The sequence below is a fragment of the Telopea speciosissima genome, chromosome 10 (genome assembly GCF_018873765.1).
Source record: "Telopea speciosissima isolate NSW1024214 ecotype Mountain lineage chromosome 10, Tspe_v1, whole genome shotgun sequence".
Lineage (NCBI taxonomy): Eukaryota > Viridiplantae > Streptophyta > Magnoliopsida > Proteales > Proteaceae > Telopea > Telopea speciosissima.
Window position 1 is genome coordinate 15,553,279 of NC_057925.1, and position 23,076 is coordinate 15,576,354.

A 23,076-nucleotide genomic window follows, 5' to 3' on the forward strand; every position below is an offset into this window, starting at 1 on the left:
TATTTTGAAAGATTGATAAGAGACACTATCATCATCAGCATCTCTTTCCAAGCAACCCTAGATTGAAGGTTAGAAGATAAGGTTCCCTCTGTTCATAGAATACAGCACAAAATGAATTTATTCAACAGCTCGGAATTCTTCTGGTACTGGCTTTCCTTCCAAAAATGCATTGAACAACACAAGTGATCTCTCTGGCTGTGAGAATGGAGCTTTGTGAGATGCTCCTCTAATTGTGGCAAAGGAGAGGATATTTCCATACACTTGTATCCATCCACCAACCTGAAAATACAGCTACCAAACTTACTTTGAGGAATAGAATGAAATGTAAGACTTAAAATCAAGTTAATCATTTTCTAAAATGTCAAAATTATATAATCATAATAAGTTGATACTAGAGTTGGTGTTCTTAGGTTTTGACTTCATAATGCTTTGAGAATCACTAGCTAAGTTTGATGACAGAAATTGTAAACTCTCTGAATTTTTCATGGTTTGCAGTAGAAGACTAACCTGTTTCCCCTCAAACCAAGCTCTGTAAGTCGTAGTTGTGTTCAGTCCCAATTTATTTGCCAATCCATGGAGCAATGTACGTGTCCCAGTTAACGGGATAACAGAGTCTTCATCTCCACTGCAATAGAGATTAAATACAGAATCATTGTTGAAATTGAGTCATGAATGGAATAAGGCTTGATTGGTTAGAATAACAAAACTAAGTGAAGCTGACACAATAGCCACTTTCTTAGAGTGATCCTCACTCCTGAGGATTGGCGAATGATATTGGTCTTCAAACCAGAAAATCATCCTCCAAATCCAGAAAGAAGTTCAGTATTGATTGCTTAAAATTTACCTGTAAATTAAGACTCGAATTCCAGAACTGATGAGTGAGCCGAGGACTGGTACTGTCGGTTTCTCTAAGTTGAGCATCTGATAGTGTAGAATACTAGAAGCAATTTGGTATAGAAATGTTAACACAAAATCTTATCTAATGAAAGCAATGAATTACAAAGAAAATCCAGACAAAATTGGAGGTGGAGGAACCCAAAAGGGTTAATGTAAATTTCTGTAAAAATACAAGTTGCAGAATTGTAAGAACTTTTTCTCATATTAGTCATGAGATACCTACTCACTGCAAGAAACCCAACTGTTGACTCCCAAAAGACGAGCGTGGAGAGCCTTCTGTACATCAACCCGGTTGAAATACTTTGTGGTTTCATCTTCAACACAGACATCTAGTTTCTCTGCAACTTGCTGAAGGATCAAAATACCATAACCAAATAGTAAGTAAAAACAGAACTAATGAAATATATATAGTTGGTGAAAGGAGACAAAACCATTGCTTATGTTTACCAGGTGTGTGAGAGCCTTAGATTGTGATAAAATGGATGATAGACAGACATCAATTGTGACATCATATCTGTCGATAAATATACTAATTTCATTGTTGACTTGGTTCATCACTCCTGAGCAAACAGGGGAAACATAGCCTCTGTATGACTCACTCTTGTACCTAGAGTAGTTACAAGCTGAAGTGAAGATCTCATATGTTGAATCTGATATCAACCCATGTGACCAGAAAAATTCTGCCTTTGAATTGAAGTCAATAGCGAAATCTAGAAGAGGATTTCCCAGCTGAAATGGAAAAAAAAAAAAAAAACAATTGAGCTCAGGCAATATTGAGATTTCTTTTTGTTGATTTTGCCCATGTTGATGTTTTATAGTACTCACAGCTATTCCTTTCAGATTGAATAACTTCTCCTTCTTGTTGAACTCAACCATGAGCTGAGCTAGTTGTGGAATATAATGACCTGATAACCAAATATACACTCAAAAATTTATCTTTAATATCCCTTTGTTTGTTCAGTTACAATAAAGAGTTGGTAGTGAAGAGTACCAGCATAGCTCTCCCCTGTGAGAAACAGATCTCTACTTCTATATTTGGGGAATTTGGCAAACCAGAGCTGCATGAAGATGAGATTGTCCCTGGCTGAAGAAGACAAAGATAATAAACAGGTTTGTGTTTAGGCCAAAACAATAAAATCCCCAATAATGTTGGTAAGGATTACCATTCAGTTCACCAATAACCTAGAACTGTTGAGATTTTGCCTGGGTTGATTAGTTGTCAGATATTCCAAAGAATTAAAACATTTGATATGGAACTGAATATGTAATCTTGGAAAGAAAAGAGAAATTTAAGGTTTTTGGAAGATGAAGCATACCAGTCATCTCATCACCCACCCCCTCATAGTAAGAGGTGTTAATAGAATAAGAGAACCCAACTCCTGCTGGTGTCTCCAAGTACAACATGTTTGCTTCTGTACAACAGAGTTACAAAGAGAAGATTCAACTCTTTTTCTCAAACATCTATCAGAAATATGGTTTTTTTCATTGGATACCTTTGTTCCAGCTATATTCATTTTGGACCAATCTGTCTCCACTTGTTCTGAAAGGCCCATTCTCAGAGAAGGCTCCTACTCCAACAGAAGAACAACCAGGACCTATAAAAAGCAACAAAAAAAAAAAAAATAATGTTTAAATGATTATGTCAAAAACAAAATCTGCTAAAAGAGAAATTTCTTTTTGTTTCCCCTCTTCCCCTCTTTGTTCAGTCTAAATTTTTGAGGTTCCAGCACCCTTTTGAATGAAGGAAGAAGCTTCACTATACCTCCATTTAACCAGAGAACAAAGGGTTTTGAATCTGGGTCAATTTCTGCTTCAACAAAGTAATAGAAAAGAGCTCTCTCTTGCTTATCATCCACAGTGATGTATCCTGAAAACTGTTGGAAACTGACCTCTGGTTGCCCAGGCAACTTGTCGATTCTATCACCATCTGAGAGAGAAGCCTCCATAATCTTAGCTGATAAGCTTATTTGAAGGATACATGCAACAACTGCTGCGATAGCCTTCCATTGAAGAAAATCCATGGCTTCAGTAGAGAGAGAGAGAGAGAGAGAGAGAGAGAGAGATGCTCTTGTAGATTTCCGTTGTTGGTTGTCGCTGGTTTTTATACTTATAAAAACCCTTTTTATTTGAGAAGTTACTTTCAAAATTTTGAAGAGAATTGCAGGAGATAATTTTCCCACTTTTAGAGCTTATGGGTTTGGAAGTGAAAGAGACATTGGTGGACTCTATCTCATCAAACATAATGGGGACTTTGTCCAATATGTATTAAGAGAATATTAATTAAAGAAGGTATTGTTTTCTAAATATCTGGGTTGTTTTAGATGAACTCTTTCCTACTTTCGGGAATTTTTCTATTATTTGATGGGACATCCATCAAATGTTATAAGATGGTTTTCATTTTGTCTTTGTCTTATAACAACTATTTTTCTAAAGATGTGAGTTGGTAACAAAATTAATAAGACCGAGTGGGTTACCTTATGATCTTAAAAAATCAAAGCTGTGTTTTGTATGCATTTTGAAATAGATTTTGGGTCTAGAATGAATTCTGAAATTTAGTCTAGCAAAAACAGGCATGGAAATAGATGTTATGTATAATTTATTCTTTTACAAGAGATAACATTGAGAAAGACTATTCAACTCAACTCAATTCAAGTTGCTTGTCTCAATTAAATGGGATCCATTACATGAATCTTCTTTCGCCAATCAACTCATTACATTGAAAAAGACTATAAGAACAATGGGAAAAAGATTTGCACAAGGCCAGCCTAGAAATGAAATTGCACATCCCCTCACATATCAATATTTATGTGAAAAGATGATATGTTATAAATGCCCCTCCTCCTATTGTCAGATTCCAAAAGGGACCGAAACTGCATTTGAGCAGTGTAGGGAATCCTCTCCCAAATACAAAATAAATATGCTTTGTGCGAGATTATTAATTATTAATTGAGAAACTATTTAAACTTTCAGAAAATGGATTTTCTTATTCACACCTCTCAAGGTGTCAAATAATTTGTAACCTTATCTTTTTGCATTTTTATTATTTGACATAATTTTTTTCAATGAAGGTAAATATTGACCTTTACATAAGTACTCGAAATATGTTTATAAGAATGATACCATTTGATTTTTTTAAGGATAAATAAATAACACTTTTTGATAATGACATAATGATGTCAATTTCAAATTATTTTTGAAAACCATTTAATATCCCTCCTACTTTATAAACTTTTGTGAGTACGACAAAGAACAATTAAAAGGTGTCAAATTCTAAATATAGCTATAGAGGTGTCATTCAGGTATCCAAACCGTCTATGGCCTGCCTGCCCTTAGCGGCCAAAGAGGGGCACTGATAAGGCACGGCACAATGACCACCTTACCCCTACCCAAGCACCTTACTCGAGCGGGGGTAAGGCGGTCATTATGCCTCACCTCATTAGTGCACTGCTATGGCCGCTTCGAGCAGCAAGCCATAGACGATCACGATCCTTCATTCAGACACTCCCTCTACAAAGTCAAGGCTGCACCAAGGTGAAAATGAATCCATGCGCACAAAGTCTGTCCATTTTAAATGCGATCTGAATAGGAAAAGAGGGTAATGCTATAAGAAGCTGAAAGTTGGATCTGACTTGTTTTATACATGGCAGCATTAGTATTTTTTTTTTTTGGGCTTTTGCTAAAGTGGCAGCATTAGTATTTTTTTTTTTTTTTTTTTGGCTTTTGCTAAAGTGGCAGCATTAGTATTAATATATATAATATTGCACTGTTGCACTGTTGCACTGTTGCACTGTTGCACTGTTGCACTGTTGCTTTTACACAATAATGGACCCCTTTGTGTGTTCCATGACAGACATAAAAGTATAAACATTGAAAATGCATGCGTAAGCTATTTGAAATTCCTGTTAATGAATTTATATGATCAAATTTGGCCTTTGAAGGGCATTTTTATCATACTTCTTTTGTAGGGAAAGATAGAAGCTGTTTAAAAGGGTTTTGTAACTGTTAAGAGAGAGGGAATTTGTATATGGGATGGAAGCAAGATATTGGCAGTGTTTGGTATGCATCCAATTTGATTTCGCATTCTCGGATGGTAAAAACAAAATGCATTCCAAGAATGCATACCAAACACAATCTTTAAAAGGTTGATTTTGCATTAGCTATTATCAGATTCATAAAATTCAAGAGGAAGAAGAAGATTTTATTGGCTCTCTACACAAAATGTGAAGGAGCATTGTGTATATATACTGTATACATTAAAGAGTCCATAGGTATGAGAATACATTCAAGATAAGAGACAACAGTCCATCCTGATTACAATACATTTCAATCAAAGCACAGTAGACCTCAATCACATGTACAGGTAACCAAATGACACTACATCTCAATCTTTCTTCATGTGATAACGCAAGTGATGTGGCTCAATACACCCCTCAAGTTGAAGGTTCTCTTGGACAGATCTTTAACTTGTTAGGAATAAACTAAAACCTTGTCGTTGATACGCCTATTAATTCGTGTTGTGCAACTTTCTCATGCACAAAATGGAAGTCGACCTCCACATATATAGTGCATGCATAAAAGATAAAGTTGGTTGAGAGATAAGCGGTGTCAATATTGTCACACCATAAAATGAGAGGAAACTGTAATGAGAACCCAATTTTAGTAAAGAGAGACTATAGCCAAGTCAGTTTACCAGAGAAACATCTATTTGGCGCCTTGTACTCGGACTTAGTTGACGAACGAGCTACAATCTTCTGTTTGTGAGACAACCATGAGATGAGATTTTTTACGAGATAGATTGCAAATCCACCAATAGACTTACAATCATCAATAGAACCATCCCCAATCCGCACCTATAAGTGCCTGTAGTTGTAGGGAAGATTACCGCTCAATGAGAAGATCATAATCTGATGCGTGTTTTAGATAACATAAAATACGCTTGATCAAACCCCAATGATCCTCAATGGGAGCATACATAAACTATAGGTATGATTGACACCAAAGGCAACATCCGGTCTAGTGAGTATAATATATTGAAGAGCAACAACCATCGACCGATATTTCGTAGGATCAGAGAACAAGACACCACCTATTTCAGATGACTTTATAGTAATTGCAATTGGAGCATTGACACTTTCACAGTTTGCCATGCTTGATTTTTGCAGAAAATCAGTGATACAGCGTTGCTAAGAGAGAACAAAACCACTTGATGGGGGACAACCACTATGCCCAAAAAGAAACTCAGAGGGCCCAAATCCTTCGGTTAAAATTCAGCCTCTAATTGCTTGAGAAGAGAACTGAGATGGCTAGGAAAATTGTTGGTAAATAGAAAATCATCCATATTTTTTTTATTCTACCCCTTCCAACTCTATTGTAGCAAACGAACATGGATTGTGTCCTTGTACAAGTACAGTCCAATGCCTTCCAGGGCCAATCACATGGAATCCACTCTTCCTATGGGTCCCATGGTAGATTCCAAGTGATTGACCCTCGAGGACATTAGATGATACTTGTACAAAGATATGATCCGGCTTCGTAGCAAATTAGGAATAAGAAACTACTAAAAAATATGAACACGAGACATGATGGGATAAAAAATTCCAAGGCCTCGTAGCAAATTAGGACTAAGAAACTATTATAAAAAATATGAACACAAGACATGATGGGATTAAGAATTCCAATCACACACAATCGGGAAACCAAACACAACATAGGCTAGAACATGATATTTAAGACAAAAGCTTCGATACAATACAAATGCTTTCCAATCACACTCATAGGGTAAACTAGTACACAAATAAATATAGTTTTATTAAGAGAGTCTCTTTAACCAGAGATTTCTATGGCCTTGACCTCTGGTTTCTTGACTTCTTCCTTGGGGATGGTGACAGTGAGAACTCCATTCTCCATGGAAGCTTTCACTTGATCCATCTTGGCATTCTCAGGCAATCTAAACCGGCGAAGGAATTTGTCGCTACTACGATCGATCCGATGCCACTGATCATTCTTCTCTTCCTGTTCTTTGGTCCTCTCTCCATTGATCTGAAGGACTCTGCCTTCTTCAATCTCGACCTTCACTTCTTCTTTCTTCAGCCCAGGAAGGTCAGCTTTGAAGATGTGGGCTTCTGGGGTCTCCTTCCAATCTATACGGAAATTGGCAAACGCAGCAGTATCGGTGGAGAACTGAGGGCGAGAGGTTGTAAGTGAAGAGGAGAATGGGAAATCCTGGACTGGATCCCAAAACCCACCAAGGAAGCTGGGAATGATCGACATTGTTTGGAGTACTCTTTGATGACAGAGACAAATGCAGGTGAACCAAAAAGGGTAAAGATTTAGATCACGAAGTTTGGCTTGGAAACCTAACTAGTTTCTCGATCGCTTCTATGAGAATTGAGAGGGAGGTGTTCCAAAATTTATAGTTGAGTTGTTGAGAGAAAGAGAATTCTAGCAATTTCTCTGGTTTTGCTTCTGTTGCGTCAAGAAATCGTCGAGCGGTCCTGCGAGTGCCGTCACCTGCAAGTGGACCAAGGGGTCAACAGAGAGAACCGGTGTGGTTCCGGCCTAGGGCTCTCCGATGCCAAAGTTAGATCTCCTAGCGCAAATAGATGAATAGTGATTATTCAGTATGAGATTAGATGTCCCTGATGGGGTTGTGTACCTTGCCTTTTATAGTAGCATATGGCGATGTGGAGAGTCCCAGTTTGATGGCGATTGTGCCGTTGAGTGGATAGAGGCCCTGGGTAACGGGGCTCTATCCTGATTGGCCATCTCCCCGTGGGAGGGAGTGTCCTGGTGGCATCAGGATCCTTGGTGGATAGATACCCGCGTTTGGTGATAACGTCCTTGGTGCTTGAATCCGTCTGGGTGACGTGACCTCTAAGCGGCGGTCTAGAGTCCTGGTAGTGACATGTGTCTTAGCGATACGATCGGATCGTAGATGGGTAGCCTCCACCTCACGTGCCCACGATGCTGTGCCTGGGTGCAGGCCGCGCCTGGGTGAGGCCGCGCATGGATGTGTGGCCGCGCCCGCCTGGATGTGTGGCCGCGCCTAGGTGAGGCCGCGCCTGGGTGAGGCCGCTCCCCGGATGTGTGGCCGCGCCTGAGGGGTGGCCGTGCCTAGGTGAGGCCGCGCCCTGATGTGTGGCAGCGCCTAAGTGAGGCCGTGCCTGAGGGGTGGCCGCGCCTAGGTGAGGCCGCGCCTGGGGTGAGACCGCACCTCGGATGTGTGGCCGGCCCTGAGGGGTGGCCGTGCCTAGGTGAGGCCGCTCCCGAGTGGTGGCCGCGCCTGGGTGAGGCCGCGCCCTGATGTGTGGTCGCGCCTAGGTGAGGCCGCGCCTGAGTGGTGGCCGTGCCTGGGTGAGGCCGCGCCCGAGGGGTGGCCGCGCCCTGATGTGTGGCCGCGCCTAGGTGAGGCCGCGCCCGAGTGGTGGCCGCGCCTGGGTGAGGCCCCGCCCTGATGTGTGGTTGCGCCTAGGTGAGGCCGCGCCTGAGTGGTGGCCGTGCCTGGGTGAGGCCACGCCCGAGGGGTGGCCGGGCCCTGATGTGTGGCCGCGCCTAGGTGAGGCCGCGCCCGAGTGGTGGCCGCGCCTGGGTGAGGCTGCGCCTGGGTGAGGCCGCGCCCGGGTGCTGGGACCCCGGTTTGTTCCCCTTGGCTATGGAGAGGGTCGTCTGTGACACGTGGCGATCGTTGATTGGCCCGGTGAATATTGGATGTATCAGCTTCTATTGAGCTACCAGAGAGACCATGAAGCTTCCAGCAAAATAGAGACTAAAGAGAAGATGAATGGGGGGCCATCCATCAATCGACCCCATTCTGGAGTATTCGCTTGTGGGGTCACAATTTGGGATAATTCCTCCCCGACCCCATTTTCTCCAATTAGTGTTTGCTTGCATGGGCTGTGTGTAAAAAATTCATTAGTCGAGTAGTTCATGGTATTGATAGGGGGGATGGATCCAGCTCTTCTCCAGGGAGCTCAACGCCCAAGGGAGTGCCCAGGGGCATCCAAGGGTTAGGCTGTGCCACACACATCTTGGTGCGTGCTTAGAGATATATACGACACTGCCTAACGGCTGGATACCGCTAGGCATACTAGGCTCCTTGGAGAGGAGCTCAATCCATTGATAGGTGCAGGTAAGATGGATTTGAATCGGAACCGATCTACTCAATTGTTTATTGGTCCGGTTCTAGATCTATCAATAAGTTGTTGGTCGGATTTTAGATCTAACAATTAGGAACAGTTGGAACCGGTTATATCGGAACAAATTCTTAAGACTCAAAGCCATGAGAGCTAAGGTCAGACCCTCAATTTTTTTAGTCTTTCAATTTTGGCTGGTACCATTTGTCTAAGATGCTATTTTCCCAAAGATTTGACTGTAAATTTAAAGGTCTATTTGAGAATGTTAACTTAAGAACATACCTTAAAATAATCCTAATTTATGAGGGTGGTGATGTTCTTACTTATTACTTAATACAAAACAAGAGGTAATATAGACTAGTATTGTGATTTGAGAAAAAAAAAAATAAAGCATATCTTATGTGATTGAAATTAGAGTCTTGTTATAATATTATTAAATATATGTAGCATGTGTTAGGAAATTTTTTCTTGAAAAAACATTTGGGGTTGCTTAGAATCTTTAATTTTAGGAATCGGAATTGGCCCACCCATTAGTTAATGGTCCTAGATCACAAGTATGGAACCGATTAGCTTTTTGTCTGGTTCTGATCCTGACCCCTTAAGATCGGAACCGTCAAGGAACTAGACCGATAACCCAGAACCGGACCAATTGACACCCCTAGTACCCGCACCTCCTTTACATGCCGAGTATGAGTATATTGCAGTCTACCTCATTTGAGGGTGATATAATTTTGTGAAATAACAAGCTCCCCTCCCAAAGGAGCTTGGATAAGGTTCTTGTACGAGATCCATTCTCGTACGTCAGATGCCGCACAGATGGAATCCACTCACTCTCTTGAATTCCATATGTGCGGCATCTGGCGTACAAGAATGTTTCATGTACGCCTGAACCATTATGCTTCCACAGGTTGAACATGTCCTTTATGGATCTGGCTCTCCTCCAGTTGTGGTGGGAGCTAGAGGGTCCAACACTCGGAAACCACCCCAAAAACAGGGGGGTTGGTCATTTCATAGGTGGGGCGCAGGTGAGACCCACCTTTGAAATGACCAGCCCACCCCTGTTTTTGCTATCGTTTAGTGGGGTTGGATCCTCTAGCCCCCGCCACAACTGGAAGATATCCATTTCCATCCTTTATGCACCTTTTTCTAAAACCCACCAAGCCAAAAATAATGCTCGGAATCGAACTTATCCATCATCTATCTTATAAATAGGGAGGTAAAACACAAGCTAGGTACTTTACATTCAATCTCACACTCAAACTCCCTCAAGTTATTGCTTTTTCAGCATCTTTGCTGTTGATCTGAATTTTCATTTAAGCATTGGAGAGTCTTCTAGGGCTGCATGATAGCACTTTTATTTCTAGGCCATGTTTCTATTTTAGAAATGAATTTTTATATTTCTATTACTAGGACAAATTAATTTCTAGGCAAAAAATAAATAAATAAAAAACAGAAACATGTTTGTTATGTTCAATCATTTCTGTTTCTAGAACTTCTATAAAGTTTAAAAAATACCAATGAATTACCAAAAAGTTGGTGGATGTGGAGGTGGTGCCGGTGGCGAAGATGGTGATGGTGGTAGTTGCGGTGATGGTGATGGTGATGGAGGTGAAGGTGGTGGTGGCGGTGGCGATGGCGAAGGTGGAGGTAGAGATGGTGGCGGTGGTGGTGGTGGAGATGGTGGCGGTGGAGGTGGCAGTAGTGGTGGAAGAGGTGGTGTCGGTGGTGGTGGTGGTGGTGGAGGTGGTGGTGCAGGTTGTGGCAATGACAGTAATAGAGGTGGTGATGGTGGCCGTGGAGGTGGTGGTGGTGGTGGTTGCAATAGTGACGAGAGAGGTGGAGGTGGTGGCAGTGGTGGTGGAAGTGGTGGTGGAAGTGGTGGAGATGGTGGTTGAAGTTACATTGGAGGAGGTGGTAGCGGTGGTGGTTGAAGTTACATTGGATGTGGTGTTTTATTTTGAACATAAAATTACTATTTTGCCCATCAAATTAACCAATTGCTCAATAAAAAGCAACTCCATCCTTATTGTTTCCTTTTATTTTTGGGATAGAGAAGCTTCAAATTGGAGCTTCTTTTTCCTATTTCTCAGCAAATTTTTTATCTTGGTTCATTTTCAGTAACAAAAAAATGAATCAGTATTAACAAACCGATTTTTCATATTTTTTTTGTTTCCAGGATTAAAAAGAATAGAAAAATAGTGAAACAAAAATGTTACCATGCAGACCCCTAGAGGCTACTCCAGCCTCTCTGTTGTTCATGTTTTGATCAACTACAGAGAATTTTTTTTCCACCTTCAAATGATCTTGGAAGATATTCTCATTTTAGCTAGGTCTTTCATGTTAGTTTCCTTTCTTTATGTTCCAAGGAATGTCAACCACGTTGCAGACACCTTGGCTCGGAAGGCCCTGTCATGTGAATGTTTGACAGAGTGGCCACTATCCACCTCGTGGCTTCAGGACTCGTTAAGGCCTGATGCCACTGCTTGTTCACACAGTTTATCTCAATAAATCCTCTATTTACCCAAAAAAAAAAAACAGAGCTTTATCTCGATGGGAGCCCTTTCTAACCGTTGTTTAAGAATGATTTTTAACAAACTAAATATCTGATATGGAATACTATATGTCAAAGTTAGCATCCAATTTCAACCATATGACTCAGCATTTTTAAAGTTTAAAATATGCATTTTCAACTGTTGTTCAACATCAGCTAAAGTTATGTTTCTTAACAAGTTTTAAGATGACCTGACCCAGTTAGTTAAATGATGATGTCGACATCTTCATGAAATTTTAGCGATCAACTAAGCTGCCACATAGTAGATGTCTGTGAGACGGACGAATGGAATTCACTCCCAAATGGGTCCCACATGAGGATTCCATCTGTATGGTTCACAGCCGTTCTCGATCCCAACTCGTAGATGTATATGTACGTCAGGGCAAAGGATGTAATGTTGGGAACTAATCCTCTACGGTGTGCTGCTCGTAGCTGCATGTGCGGCGCAGACTAAGCAGTGCACGCAAAGTTCGCCTTACCCCTATTTAAACGCCTTGTCCAAGCGGAATTAAGGCGGTCATTGTACACGCGGCACAATCTGCACCGCACAGACCGCTACAGGCAGCTGGGCCATAGAGGATCTGTGTTGAGTAATGTAAAGGACCAGAACCTCAGGAGATCTATGTTTACTGGCCCGTTTCAATGACAATAAGTATTTGGCTGGCTTGGGTTACGAAGCCGATGCCTAACCCACACCGAGCCCAGATTTCTGAAAGTTTCTAATGATTGGGAAAGTGCTAGAATGTTCATGAAAATCCATACGAAAACAAAAATCTAGGAAAGTACTCGAAATCCAGATTCTCGCGGAAACTTGAAAACAAAGAGAAGGAAAAGCCGGGAAAGTACTGGAATCCTCCCTCTCCTGTTCTATAAATGCAAGAATATTGTGAAACTCCTCTGCAACGCTAAGACACAAACTAAGCATTGAGCTATTTGTGAAAAGTTCTCAGCAATTCTTTTCGATTCTAAGCAAAGCTTTAATCAGTAGAAATGTCGCTAATTCCAAGCTTCTTTGGTGGCCAGCGAAACATCTTCGATCCATTCAACGATTTCCCTTTCTCAGCTTCTCTCTCTCTTCCTCCCTCCCAATTCTTCAATGAAACAGTTGCATTCGCTAATGCCCGAATAGATTGGAAGGAGACCCCAGAAGCCCATATATTCAAAGCTGATCTTCCTGGACTCAAGAAAGAAAAAGTGAAGGTTGAAGTGGAAGAAGGCAGAGTCCTTCAGATCAGCGGAGAGAGGAGCAAAGAGCAAGAAGAGAAGAGTGAGCAGTGGCACAGGGTTGAGCGTAGCAGTGGCAAATTCCTGCGCAGGTTCAGGTTGCCTGATAATGCCAAGGTGGATCAGATGAAGGCAGCCATGGAGAATGGAGTGCTCACTGTAACAGTACCCAAGGAAGAAGTCAAGAAACCAGAGTCGAAGGCCATTGAAATCTCTGGCTAGAAGTCCTAGTTCTGTTAATGCCTTCTTGTGGCTCTAATAATTAATATATGATAAGATATCTAATATTTACTTTGTGCATAGTAAACAAATAAATAGGTTATATAATTTTTGTTTCTTACGAAAAAAAATATATAATTTTTGTTTTATGATTATTATCTTGTCCAACATTTGATAAAAATTTTAATTATTCATCATTTTTTTTTCTCTCATTTTTATTAGGATAATTTACACGGTTTGACGAAAGTATGATTTTGCCCTCCAGTTTTGCAAAATTCTACGTACCCCCCTGAGGTTTGCAAATGTTAACAAATAAACTCATTCCGTCAATTCATGACTAACAGTGTTAAAATCAAGGGATAAAATTACAAAAATACCCCTTAAAAGGAAAAAAAAAAAACAAAAACCTACAACTCATCTTCCCCAATCAATTTGGGGAAGATGAGTTGCAGGCTATTTCATGAGCAACTCGATTGAGGTTTTCAAACATTTAAACTACAATATCACAATTTAATATACAAATATTGATTAACAAGGATTACTATATAAAACACAGAAATACGGAAAAAAATTATGGTTTAAACAAACTTGCAACTCATCTTTCCTAAAATCGATTGGAGAAGATGAGTCCCAAAATCGATTGACAAAGATGAGTTGTAGGTATGAGAACACCATGGAAATTGAGACAGTGGCATGGGGAGCGAAGGATCCGGAGCGATTTGTAGAGGAGGCATAGGCAATGGAACTCATGGGAGGAGGGCTCACTGACAGAGGGTTGGGTTTTGGAGTTCACAACTGGGGTGAGGATGCTGCGGGTAGGGATTGCAAGTGAAATGAGTTTGCTGTGAACGAGAAGAGGGATTGGAATTAGATGGTATGGTGAATCGGCGACACAAGGGGCAGAGGTCGCACGCTAATAAGGCAACTGTAATGCTCCTTAAAGGCTAGAAATCCCATTCAAACCTTTTAAAATGCTTCACAACGCTTTCAAATAGAAGGAAATACAGAATCATAGAACAAGACCCACTTCCATAATAAATTGATGGAATGGCAAGAGGAGCTGCCATTGGAGAAGAAATAAAGATGACACAAAAGAAAAAAAGCACAAAGAGAGAAACGGAAATTGCACAGTGCACACACAGAGAGAAGAGGGTTTGGGCTTGACTGCCTAGGGTTCAATCGTATAAAGAGAGAGAAAGAGAGAAACGGAGATTGCACAGAGAGAGAGAGAGAGAGAGAGGAGGGTTGGGGCCTGACCTTAGTAAGTTCGGCAACGGCAATTGAATGGGAACGGATATGTACGGCAATTAAATGGATTAGATGGCAATAATATTTTTCAAAAATTCAGCTTAATAAAACATATATGGCAATAATACGATATGTGTTTAATACGGTCTAGACGGTAATAATACTTTTAAAAAAACGGGCATATATTCATTATGTAACATACATTCATCACCTAATAAACAAAATAATATCATGATTTTATGAACTAAAATAAACACAATAATATAATATCCTACATTACATCTCTAGGATTATCATTTAAGATACCAAAATATCAATAAAATAGTCTCTAAACATGATGATAATAAGAATTTATCAATAGAGCTGTCGAAATCCACTACACATGATGATAATAAGAATTTACTTCAAAGTCCAGGAATCCAATCAAAGGGGGAGGGGGGGGGGAATGTGCTGTTCTTTTCCTCATTTTCATGTAGATCCATTACTTATCAGGAAACAAGGAAATATTGATCAAAGAAATTGAGGCTAAACGCTTACAGAATTGCAGCATTGGGTTTATGTGACCTTGAGCAGGAAATGGGAAACCCAAAACATGGGTTTCATCCCCTGCACCCTCTACCTTCATTTTCTCCATCTATCTCTCTCTCTCTCTCTGTTAGAGCACAAGTTAAGATAATGTGAAGAAATTGAGTGGTAGAGAGAGATAGATGGAGACAAAGAGAGTTCTTTTGGAATTCAATTTAATGTAGTCAAAATGGTGTTGCCCCTAATACGAACCACAAACTGTTTAAAAAACACAATTTTGAACAAGTCTTTTGGAAGCAATTGAGTTTCTTTGATGGGTGAAGCTCTGGTTCCCCTTTCAGGTGTCTCATCGAGAAACAAGAAAGCTCTGGTTCCCCTTTCAGGTGTCTCATCTTATCTCTGTACAAAATTTAAAACCTTGTACAAATTAGGAAGAACAAACAAGGGAAAAGTACAAACCTGCTGTGTATCTCTCTTGTTTTTGAAGATTGAGAAAAGAAGAGAACCGTGAGACCTTCAAGATTGAGAAGAGAAGCCGTCGCCGTCGAGGATTTGATGATCGCCGGTGGTTGTTGAACGGAGATGGTGAAGATGATTGGAGATTGGGGGCCGGGGGGCAGCTGCTAGGGTTCGAGTTCGACAGTTCGTTGCAGAGAATGGAGAAAGGGAAAGTGAAAGATGTGAAACGATAGATCTGTTTGGGTTTTTTTTTTTTTTTTTTTTAACAGTGGGGTTAAAAAGTATAAAACCATATAATACGCTACTTATACGCGTTTAATACTCGAACGTTTAAAAAATGCGTTTTTTTTGTAAAAATAAGGGAAAATGCGGGGACGAAAGTTTTTTTCATCTAAACATTCGGGTACACGTATTATACGCATACTTACTAAGGGCCTGACTGCCTGGGGTTCAATCGTATAGAGAGAGAAAGAGAGAAACGGAGATTGCACAGAGAGAGAGGAGGGTGTGAAATAGCCTGCAACTCTTCTTCCCCAATCCATTTGGGGAAGATGAGTTGCAGGGTTTTTTTTTTTTTTTCAAGGGGTATTTTTGTAACTTTATCCTTTGATTTTAACACTGTTAGTCATGAACTGATGAAATGGGTTTATTTGTTAACGTTTGTAAACCTTAGGGGGGTACGCAGAATTTTTCAAAACTGGGGGCTAAAATCATACTTTCGTCAAACCTTAGGGGTGGTATGTGTAAATTACCCTTTTTATTATTACAATTTTGGGAGAATGTTTTTGGTGCCGGGGGCGCAAGCTATGCCCAGACACATGAGGGCGGGCAAAATTACCACCCTACCTCCCTGAATGGCAAACCCATGTGTATGAGCACAGGTTGTGTTGCGGCATAGAGAACATCAACCCAAAAAGACAAAGTTTTCTTCCACTCATAGAGGATAGTTCACCCATCATCCTAGGGTTCACAAATCCCGCTTAGGGTTTAAGTATGTTTCAAAATACCCTCCCAATATCCATTCCCGCCTTCTCCCGCCCATCGGTGAATGAGATCCCATTCACCGTGTATGTTAGAAAAAAACGAAGATAAAGAGAAGAACAATCACACAAACATACAAGACCAGATTTTACATGGTTCACCCTCAAGTAGGTAGCTACATCCACGGTTGGTGAGAGTATGATTTCACTATTTCTTTGAAGCAAAAATTACAGACCCTCAGATATCTTTCACACCCTCACAAAGAGATAAGAACTTATACTTTATAAGGAAACTCTATCCCAAAAAAGTACAAAAATGCCTCTAGAAGCCCAAGAGACCCACCTGGACTGGTTTAGACCTGAACCCAACATATGTCGATATACATAACATTTTGAAAGTCTTGCCGAGCTCTACAGGGGCCAGGCCTATGGCTCGGAGGTATGCACTTTTAAGCCATTCTGTCGCATTTCGAAGGCGAAATGGCCCGTCGAAGAATCACCACAGAACTTTCTGGATTGAGATCAAGCTTCACCAATAACACCGCACTGACAAACCTTAAACTAATAAGGAAACTTGGACCCAAAAAAACTAATAAAGAAAACTTCTTTTCTCACGCTTTCCTGTTCTTTTTCTCATGCCTTAGATACTTTCTTTGCCTCATCAAACATCTTTCTTCTCGTGATCTTACCCTAAGATCAAGATGGGTTCCTTGTCTTCCTTGGAAGAGCTTCCCTTGTTATAGTATCCTTCCTCTTGAAGGGATGAGTCCATTGTTGATGACTATCAAGACGCTAAAATCTCTAATCCATATCAATGGTACTAATTTTCTTACCACTAGTGGAATTAAGCTAAATTTAATCTTCTATATATATATATATATATATAGGAAGAAAGAATGCCACATGGTCACGTGGTTCTTGCGTCTAGACACGGAAAAGTGCCGCACTCCCCCCACCCCCAATGAAATAAAAAATGGTAATAAATATATGGAAAAAAAAATTTCTATTTGGGAGTGTGGCCTATGCCAGCACTCCCATGAGTATATCTCTCTCCTCTCAATATGAAAAGACATATTTCCCCATTGTTTTGAGGTGGAGAGAGATAGACACATGGGAGTGCGGGCATAGGCCACACTCTCAGACAGAAAACTACTTCCTTAAATATATTTATGCTTTTGTGTGCATTCTCATTGGCCCTGTGCTCATGCAGGCGTTATATGTCCATTTTATTGGGGACTAGAGAACCCTAACTGGTCATGTAACCCTTGCACATGCACGATAGCCAATAAAAATGTGCATAGAGACATTGGTTTAAATGCAATTTTCCATTTCACTGGGGGCTAGATGACATTTACCAAAAAAAAAAAGAAAAAGCAGAGAGGGGCCTGCATAGTCTTCTTGCGGGGGGGCTGAATCATCGTGGTACGCACAAAGGCATTGATTTGTGTCTAGTGCAGAAGCCAGACTAATCATGTGAGGGGTTAGCATTCTTTTTGCCAAAAACTAAACCTTTTCTTCTCTATAACATTTAAAAGAGAATAGACACTGGAATTGAAAATGATATCAACAAAATTTCTGTATTTCTATGTCTAACACTCACTCCTCAATGCACAAACTCAAAAGTTACAACACGAAATTTCTAAAAATCATCAGGGAGACCCCAATCATTATTAGATATCTCTTCATATATCAGTTTTTAGATCCAAAAGTGACATAGGGGTGTAACAGAACGAGAACTTCTAGCCAGAGATTTCAATGGTTTTGACCTCTGCCTTCTTTACTTCTTCCTTGGGTACGGTGACAGTGAGCACTCCATTCTCCATTGCAGCCTTCACCTGATTGATCTCGGCATTCTCAGGCAACCTGAACCTGCGCAAGAACTTGCCACTGCTACGCTCAACCTGGTGCCACTGCTCACTCTTCTCTTCCTGCTCTTTACTCCTCTCTCCACTGATCTGGAGAACTCTGCCTTCCTCCATTTCAACTTTCACTTCTTCCTTCTTGATACCAGGAAGATCAGCTTTGAAGATATGGGCTTCTGGGGTCTCCTTCCAATCGATTCGGGCATTGGCAAACGCAGCTGTTTCATTGGAGACTTGGGAGCGAGGAACAGATAAGGAAGTTGAGAAGGGAAAGTTGTCGAATGGATCCCAGATATCCATTGAGAATGGATCGGAGATGGTTCGCCGGCCACCAAAGAAACTTGGGATGAGCGACATTGCCACTGATTTAGGCTTTGTTTAGGGATTGACACGAATTGCAGAGAACTCTTCACAGATTACTTGATGCTTGGTGTAAAACTTACTGAATGTTGTTGGGAAAGGACATGAATCCTATATTTATAGAACAGGGGACGGAGGATTCCAGTACTTTCTCGGGTTTTCCTTCACCTGGCTATAAAATTTCCTTGAAATTATTTGGAAAAGAAGACAAGAATCTGATGCTTTCCTTTATTTTTCTTTCTTCAGATATTCCTGAACATTCTAGCACTTTCTCAGCCAGTTGAAACTTTTTTATAATCTTGGCCTGGGCTGTTAATGCGTTGGGCCAGGAACCCAAGCCACCCAAATAGATTTCTGGTGCTTTACTTGATTCTTCTTTCTTCAGATTTCGTGAACATTCTAGCACTTTCTCAGCCATTTGAGACTTTTGGCAATGTGGGTTCAAATTGTGGGGTGTAAATGCATTGGATTAGGAACAAGAACCACCCAAATATTTCTTCACTTAAGTATAACAAACCTAGTTTTTCATTGTATAATCTATTATGTATAGTAATAATCAAACAATTATTGTTTATAATCCATAACTTATTGCCATAATTGATTATTTATAAATAGATCATAAATGTAAATATAAATTATGCCAAAGAGATAAATTGATAGGTAAAAATTTTGTGGGGATATTGTTCATAGCACTACTTAACTATTTGGTCAACTCAATATACAATTAGTTAAAATTTGTTGACTAGAAAACAAAAAAACATATACTTAAACGTTAAGAATGATGGGATATATGGTTATGGAATGCCGAATTTGACACATTGCTTGTTCATGTGGTTTACAATTTATCGTAGAGTCAGTTTATTGAATGTATTTTACCAAAAATTACAGATGAGAAACGCCAATGACAGATCTTTCAGAACCCACTGTCTTCACTTTTAAATCTGTTCTTCCCTTTCTTCTTTTTGCTCCTTTTTCCCCTCTTTTTCTTTTCCATATATGATACGTTTCTGTAAGGTATATAATCTACATTATTCCTGCAAAAAAAAAAAAAATCCTATTTTATTCTTCGTAATCCAAAAAATTGAAAATTTTACTTCAATTTTGCAGTTCCATTGCCGACAGAATTTCAATATATCCATATTTTCGGCTTTTAATTCTTGCATTCATTTACGTGGGGATTCTCTGTTTATCTGGTTTGTTTTTTAATATTCTACTGGCTCTTGATGCAGATAAGAAGTTCGTGAGAACACATTCTAGGGGTGTTTTTAATGATTGGGTCCCGAATTCATGGGGTTGTAATGACTCCTGTGCAAGGAAACTCGACTTCCCACGTCCACAATTCTTCAGGTACTTTCGGGTTTTGTCTCCTTCATTTCTTCCTCTTTTGCAGATAGATTTTTTTTTTTTTTTTGGGTATCCTTCAGGGGAAATTCATAACTAATGCCAACATTTGTTTTCAAATAGAAAGTTATAGCAAAAGATAGATGAATTTTAGGGTGTTGAGGAACCTTGAATTTCCCAATAAAATTATGTGAAAGGAACAGAGGAAGTGGTGAAGCTAGGTGCAAAACCAAGGTATTAGGAAAAGAATAAACAAGTGGATGAACAAATTAATGCCAAGTGGTTAAAGGAGGCTGGGGTATGTTGATCATAAATTTGTTGTCGATTGTAGACTAGTTCTTGTGCATCATTTGCTGAAGCACATTCCTCACTGATTTTGCCTGTTTTGGGAGTTCTTTAATTGGGATTCTAGCTATTTTAGAAAAGTGAGTTAGTTATTGTTGGGAATATAGCGCTCACAATGGCTCAAAAAGCTATTATATCATTGAGAAAGGTTGCTAAGCAAAGTTGGTAAATTTGAGAAAAAAACAGAGTATGATGGAAACTGAAAGTTATTGGATTTTGGCAGAAAAGTTTGCTTTTATCTGGGTGAATGATATCTATTCAATCCCCATCCCTCTGGCCAAAAAACAGAAGAGAGGAATTCTCAGGTTGAACTTGATTTTTGTTGTAAGAGTATACAGTTATATACTTCACTCCCATCCTTCTGTGATTTCCTTAGTAGTGCGGTATAGAAGGTATCAAAAGGTTTGTTAAGGATTTAACAAAATACAGTGCTGGGACTTGAAGAAACTTGTTTAATTGTCATTATGCCATCACTCTGTGTGTAGCTTCTGTTTTGCAAGAATAGAAGGGTGTCATTTGATTGCGTGAGAATCGGATAAATTTAGTACCATGTATAGCAAGTAGATTTTACATCTTATGAGTGCCCAAACCTGCTTTGGTATAACGCTTCCTTTTTGTACTTTGCTTCCACCTAATTTATTATGGAAGTTGAGCTGGTCACGTTAAATTATTTTGAATGTTGTGATTCTGGTTCCACATAATGTGTGCATGATGTGTTTTATTATATTTTTTCCTTGTTAATTAGAAATCATAAATCAACATATTATTGTTTCTCTTTTTCTACCCAAAATATTTATCTGTACAAGGTCGTTCATTTGATAAGGTCCTCTTTTAGATATTGTCCATTGGCCATTCTAGTACTTCCATAGTCATTTTTCTGGCCTCTGAATTTCTCCAGGTTGCTACAAATCAATGATTGATGAAGCATCCGACTGACACATTACTTCTATCAAAACAAACTCAGATTTAGATGTATATATCATAATTGTTTACTCCATTTACGTTTCATCAACTCAAGAATTTTGAGGACAAATTTTAGAATACCGTATCCTTGTTTCTTTTCCATCATCTGTTGGGGTCATCATTCATCAATTCATCTTGTTCCTTATCTATCTAGTTTTCCAATGTTTCAAACTTGATTCAACTTCCTACCTCCTTTTACGCCAGTTCAATTTTTTATATATTGGACATTGTGTGATTCATTTCTTGGGTTATCAAACTTGACCTTCTTTTCATAAGAATGGTTTTCTTCGTTCATCAACTCATCAGATAGATCTTTCTTTGGCAGCAAGGTTGAAGCATGCAGACAGCTCTTTCATCTTAATTTCTAGTAGAGGAACAATGACTTAATCTCTTTTCTTCACTTATTCTCTTCCAAATCATTTCTTGTAAAAAAAAATCAGGATATTTTATTTTTTATTTTTCTTTACTTATCAACTGTCCTAGCAATCTGCTACTTTCCATTAATATATGCCTATCACTCCTCTAAGAGTGAGAATAATTAGATGATAACTATGAATTGCTAACTGAAAGAATAGATCTTTCATTACCAGTCTATTGATTCTTCACATCAGGCTCATAAATTATGTATGCATAAGTGTACTGCTTTTTTGAATTGATATTTCATTACTTGTTGACTAATTCTTCATATCAGACTCATAAATATATGCAGAAGTGTACTGCTTTTTCTCAATAACATCCATACAAGGTTAGTCTTCCGTGGAATTAATTCATTCCTTAGCCAGTTTTATTTGTGAAAGCTTATTTCCCATTTATCTCCTTGTAGCCCTACTTGAATTAATCAATTAGCAACCTTTTTCGGTTTAAAAGTATTGGTGGATAGGAAGATGTTGTTTTTCCATGACTTCCTACTGCTTCACAAATTGTGCCCCAATTAACTTTTAAAGTGGGAATTTCGTGGTGAGCTTTTCTTAAATTGTTTTATTTTTTATCGTAGGGTCAGGGTCTTCTCTAAGGGACCTCCTGTACTCAGACCCTTCAACAAGTTGGACTTCTGAAGATAGTGAAAACTATTCTGCAGGTAGTTCTCTGACTGTCTGAAGTTGCTTTAAGTTATATTGAATTATATTTGTCCCTAATACACACTGGAATTTGATTTTTTGTGCAATTAAATTTCTCTTGGGCTCGATTTGTTTTAATGTAAAATTCTTAGAAACAAATAAAGCAAGGAAATATTTTACTTTTTCTACTATATTTTGCACTTTTGGGTATGAAATAGTAAGCCGATTGTAGAACTTTACACCCATGATTTTTTTTATTTCCAAGGAAACAAACTCTATAATTAGAAATTTTATGTATTTATTTTCTTCTTCCGCCCATTTTAAGCCCAAACATACATAGCCTCAACTGAAGCTATATAAGCAATTGACAATTGGAATTTCTCATTGACAAGACAGACAACTAAATTTACCTCTTAATATTGTTCATATAATTTTCTGCTTCAATATGTAACGCTAAACAACATGCAATCTGATAGGAACAATCAGTTTGGACTAGTTAATATTGAGGATTAATGTCAGTACTTTAAAATATTGACACAAGGGTTGAGGCATTTTACTCACCTAAAGCAGAAGAAAAGAAAAGAAATTGATCCCCCTTTTAAATGCTTTGGCTGTTCTTTCCAGGCTAATTTTGGAGATGTAGTAGGCTTTATTTAGGTATTCTAACAACCTACTAAGTTTGAAATTGATCGAAAGCTAAAGAATATAGAAAAAAATACAAATCCATTGTTTTCAGTGACTGACTCTGTATCACATGCCTAACATGCAAATCACTAACCTTAACTCAGGCAGGAAAAAATCTTTTCCGTTAATGTACACCTTCTGCTCCTGCTTCAGACTATAGACAGTGAACTTTTAAAATATCCACAGGTGGGTTCATTTTTGTTTCTTGAAGTGCATAGGCACAAGCTG

General features: G+C 39.3%; 5 protein-coding genes across 8 annotated transcripts in view; 2 read left to right on the top strand and 3 right to left on the bottom strand.

Moving 5' to 3' along the window:
- LOC122644113 (serine carboxypeptidase-like 45) lies at positions 1–2,962 on the bottom strand. Of its 3 annotated transcripts, none has more exons than XM_043837715.1 (10): positions 2,660–2,962; positions 2,391–2,492; positions 2,214–2,309; positions 1,889–1,981; positions 1,723–1,802; positions 1,345–1,626; positions 1,121–1,245; positions 845–937; positions 508–625; positions 1–279 (listed from the first exon to the last, which is right to left on the bottom strand). In XM_043837715.1, the coding sequence occupies exons 1-10, from the start codon at positions 2,916–2,918 to the stop codon at positions 118–120; spliced, it is 1,410 nt and encodes a 469-aa protein (XP_043693650.1). In that variant the 5' UTR covers positions 2,919–2,962; the 3' UTR covers positions 1–117. The 3 variants fall into 3 exon arrangements, with proteins under 3 accessions (XP_043693650.1, XP_043693649.1, XP_043693651.1); XM_043837714.1 differs by having other exon boundaries at positions 845–940; XM_043837716.1 differs by lacking the exon at positions 845–937.
- Positions 2,963–6,719: 3,757 nt separating this feature from the next.
- Positions 6,720–7,169, bottom strand: LOC122641745 (class I heat shock protein-like). The gene has a single exon (XM_043835036.1). It carries the CDS (start codon positions 7,165–7,167, stop codon positions 6,721–6,723), a length of 447 nt encoding a protein of 148 aa, XP_043690971.1. The 5' UTR covers positions 7,168–7,169; the 3' UTR covers position 6,720.
- A 5,401-nt stretch (positions 7,170–12,570) lies between these two features.
- On the top strand, positions 12,571–13,027 carry LOC122641744 (17.8 kDa class I heat shock protein-like). The gene has a single exon (XM_043835035.1). It carries the CDS (start codon positions 12,571–12,573, stop codon positions 13,024–13,026), a length of 456 nt encoding a protein of 151 aa, XP_043690970.1. The 3' UTR covers position 13,027.
- Positions 13,028–17,903: 4,876 nt separating this feature from the next.
- Positions 17,904–18,532, bottom strand: LOC122641740 (17.8 kDa class I heat shock protein-like). The gene has a single exon (XM_043835032.1). The coding sequence runs from the start codon at positions 18,452–18,454 to the stop codon at positions 17,975–17,977; it is 480 nt and encodes a 159-aa protein (XP_043690967.1). The 5' UTR covers positions 18,455–18,532; the 3' UTR covers positions 17,904–17,974.
- A 1,177-nt stretch (positions 18,533–19,709) lies between these two features.
- Positions 19,710–23,076, top strand: part of LOC122641738 (probable ADP-ribosylation factor GTPase-activating protein AGD11) — a 33,155-nt gene continuing 29,788 nt past the window's right edge. For both annotated transcript variants that reach the window (XM_043835030.1, XM_043835029.1), the window contains exons 1-2: positions 19,710–19,804; positions 22,101–22,184. In XM_043835030.1, the coding sequence (XP_043690965.1) occupies positions 19,726–19,804; positions 22,101–22,184 (163 nt within the window). In that variant the 5' untranslated portion in view covers positions 19,710–19,725. The remainder of the gene's footprint in view (positions 19,805–22,100; positions 22,185–23,076) is intronic.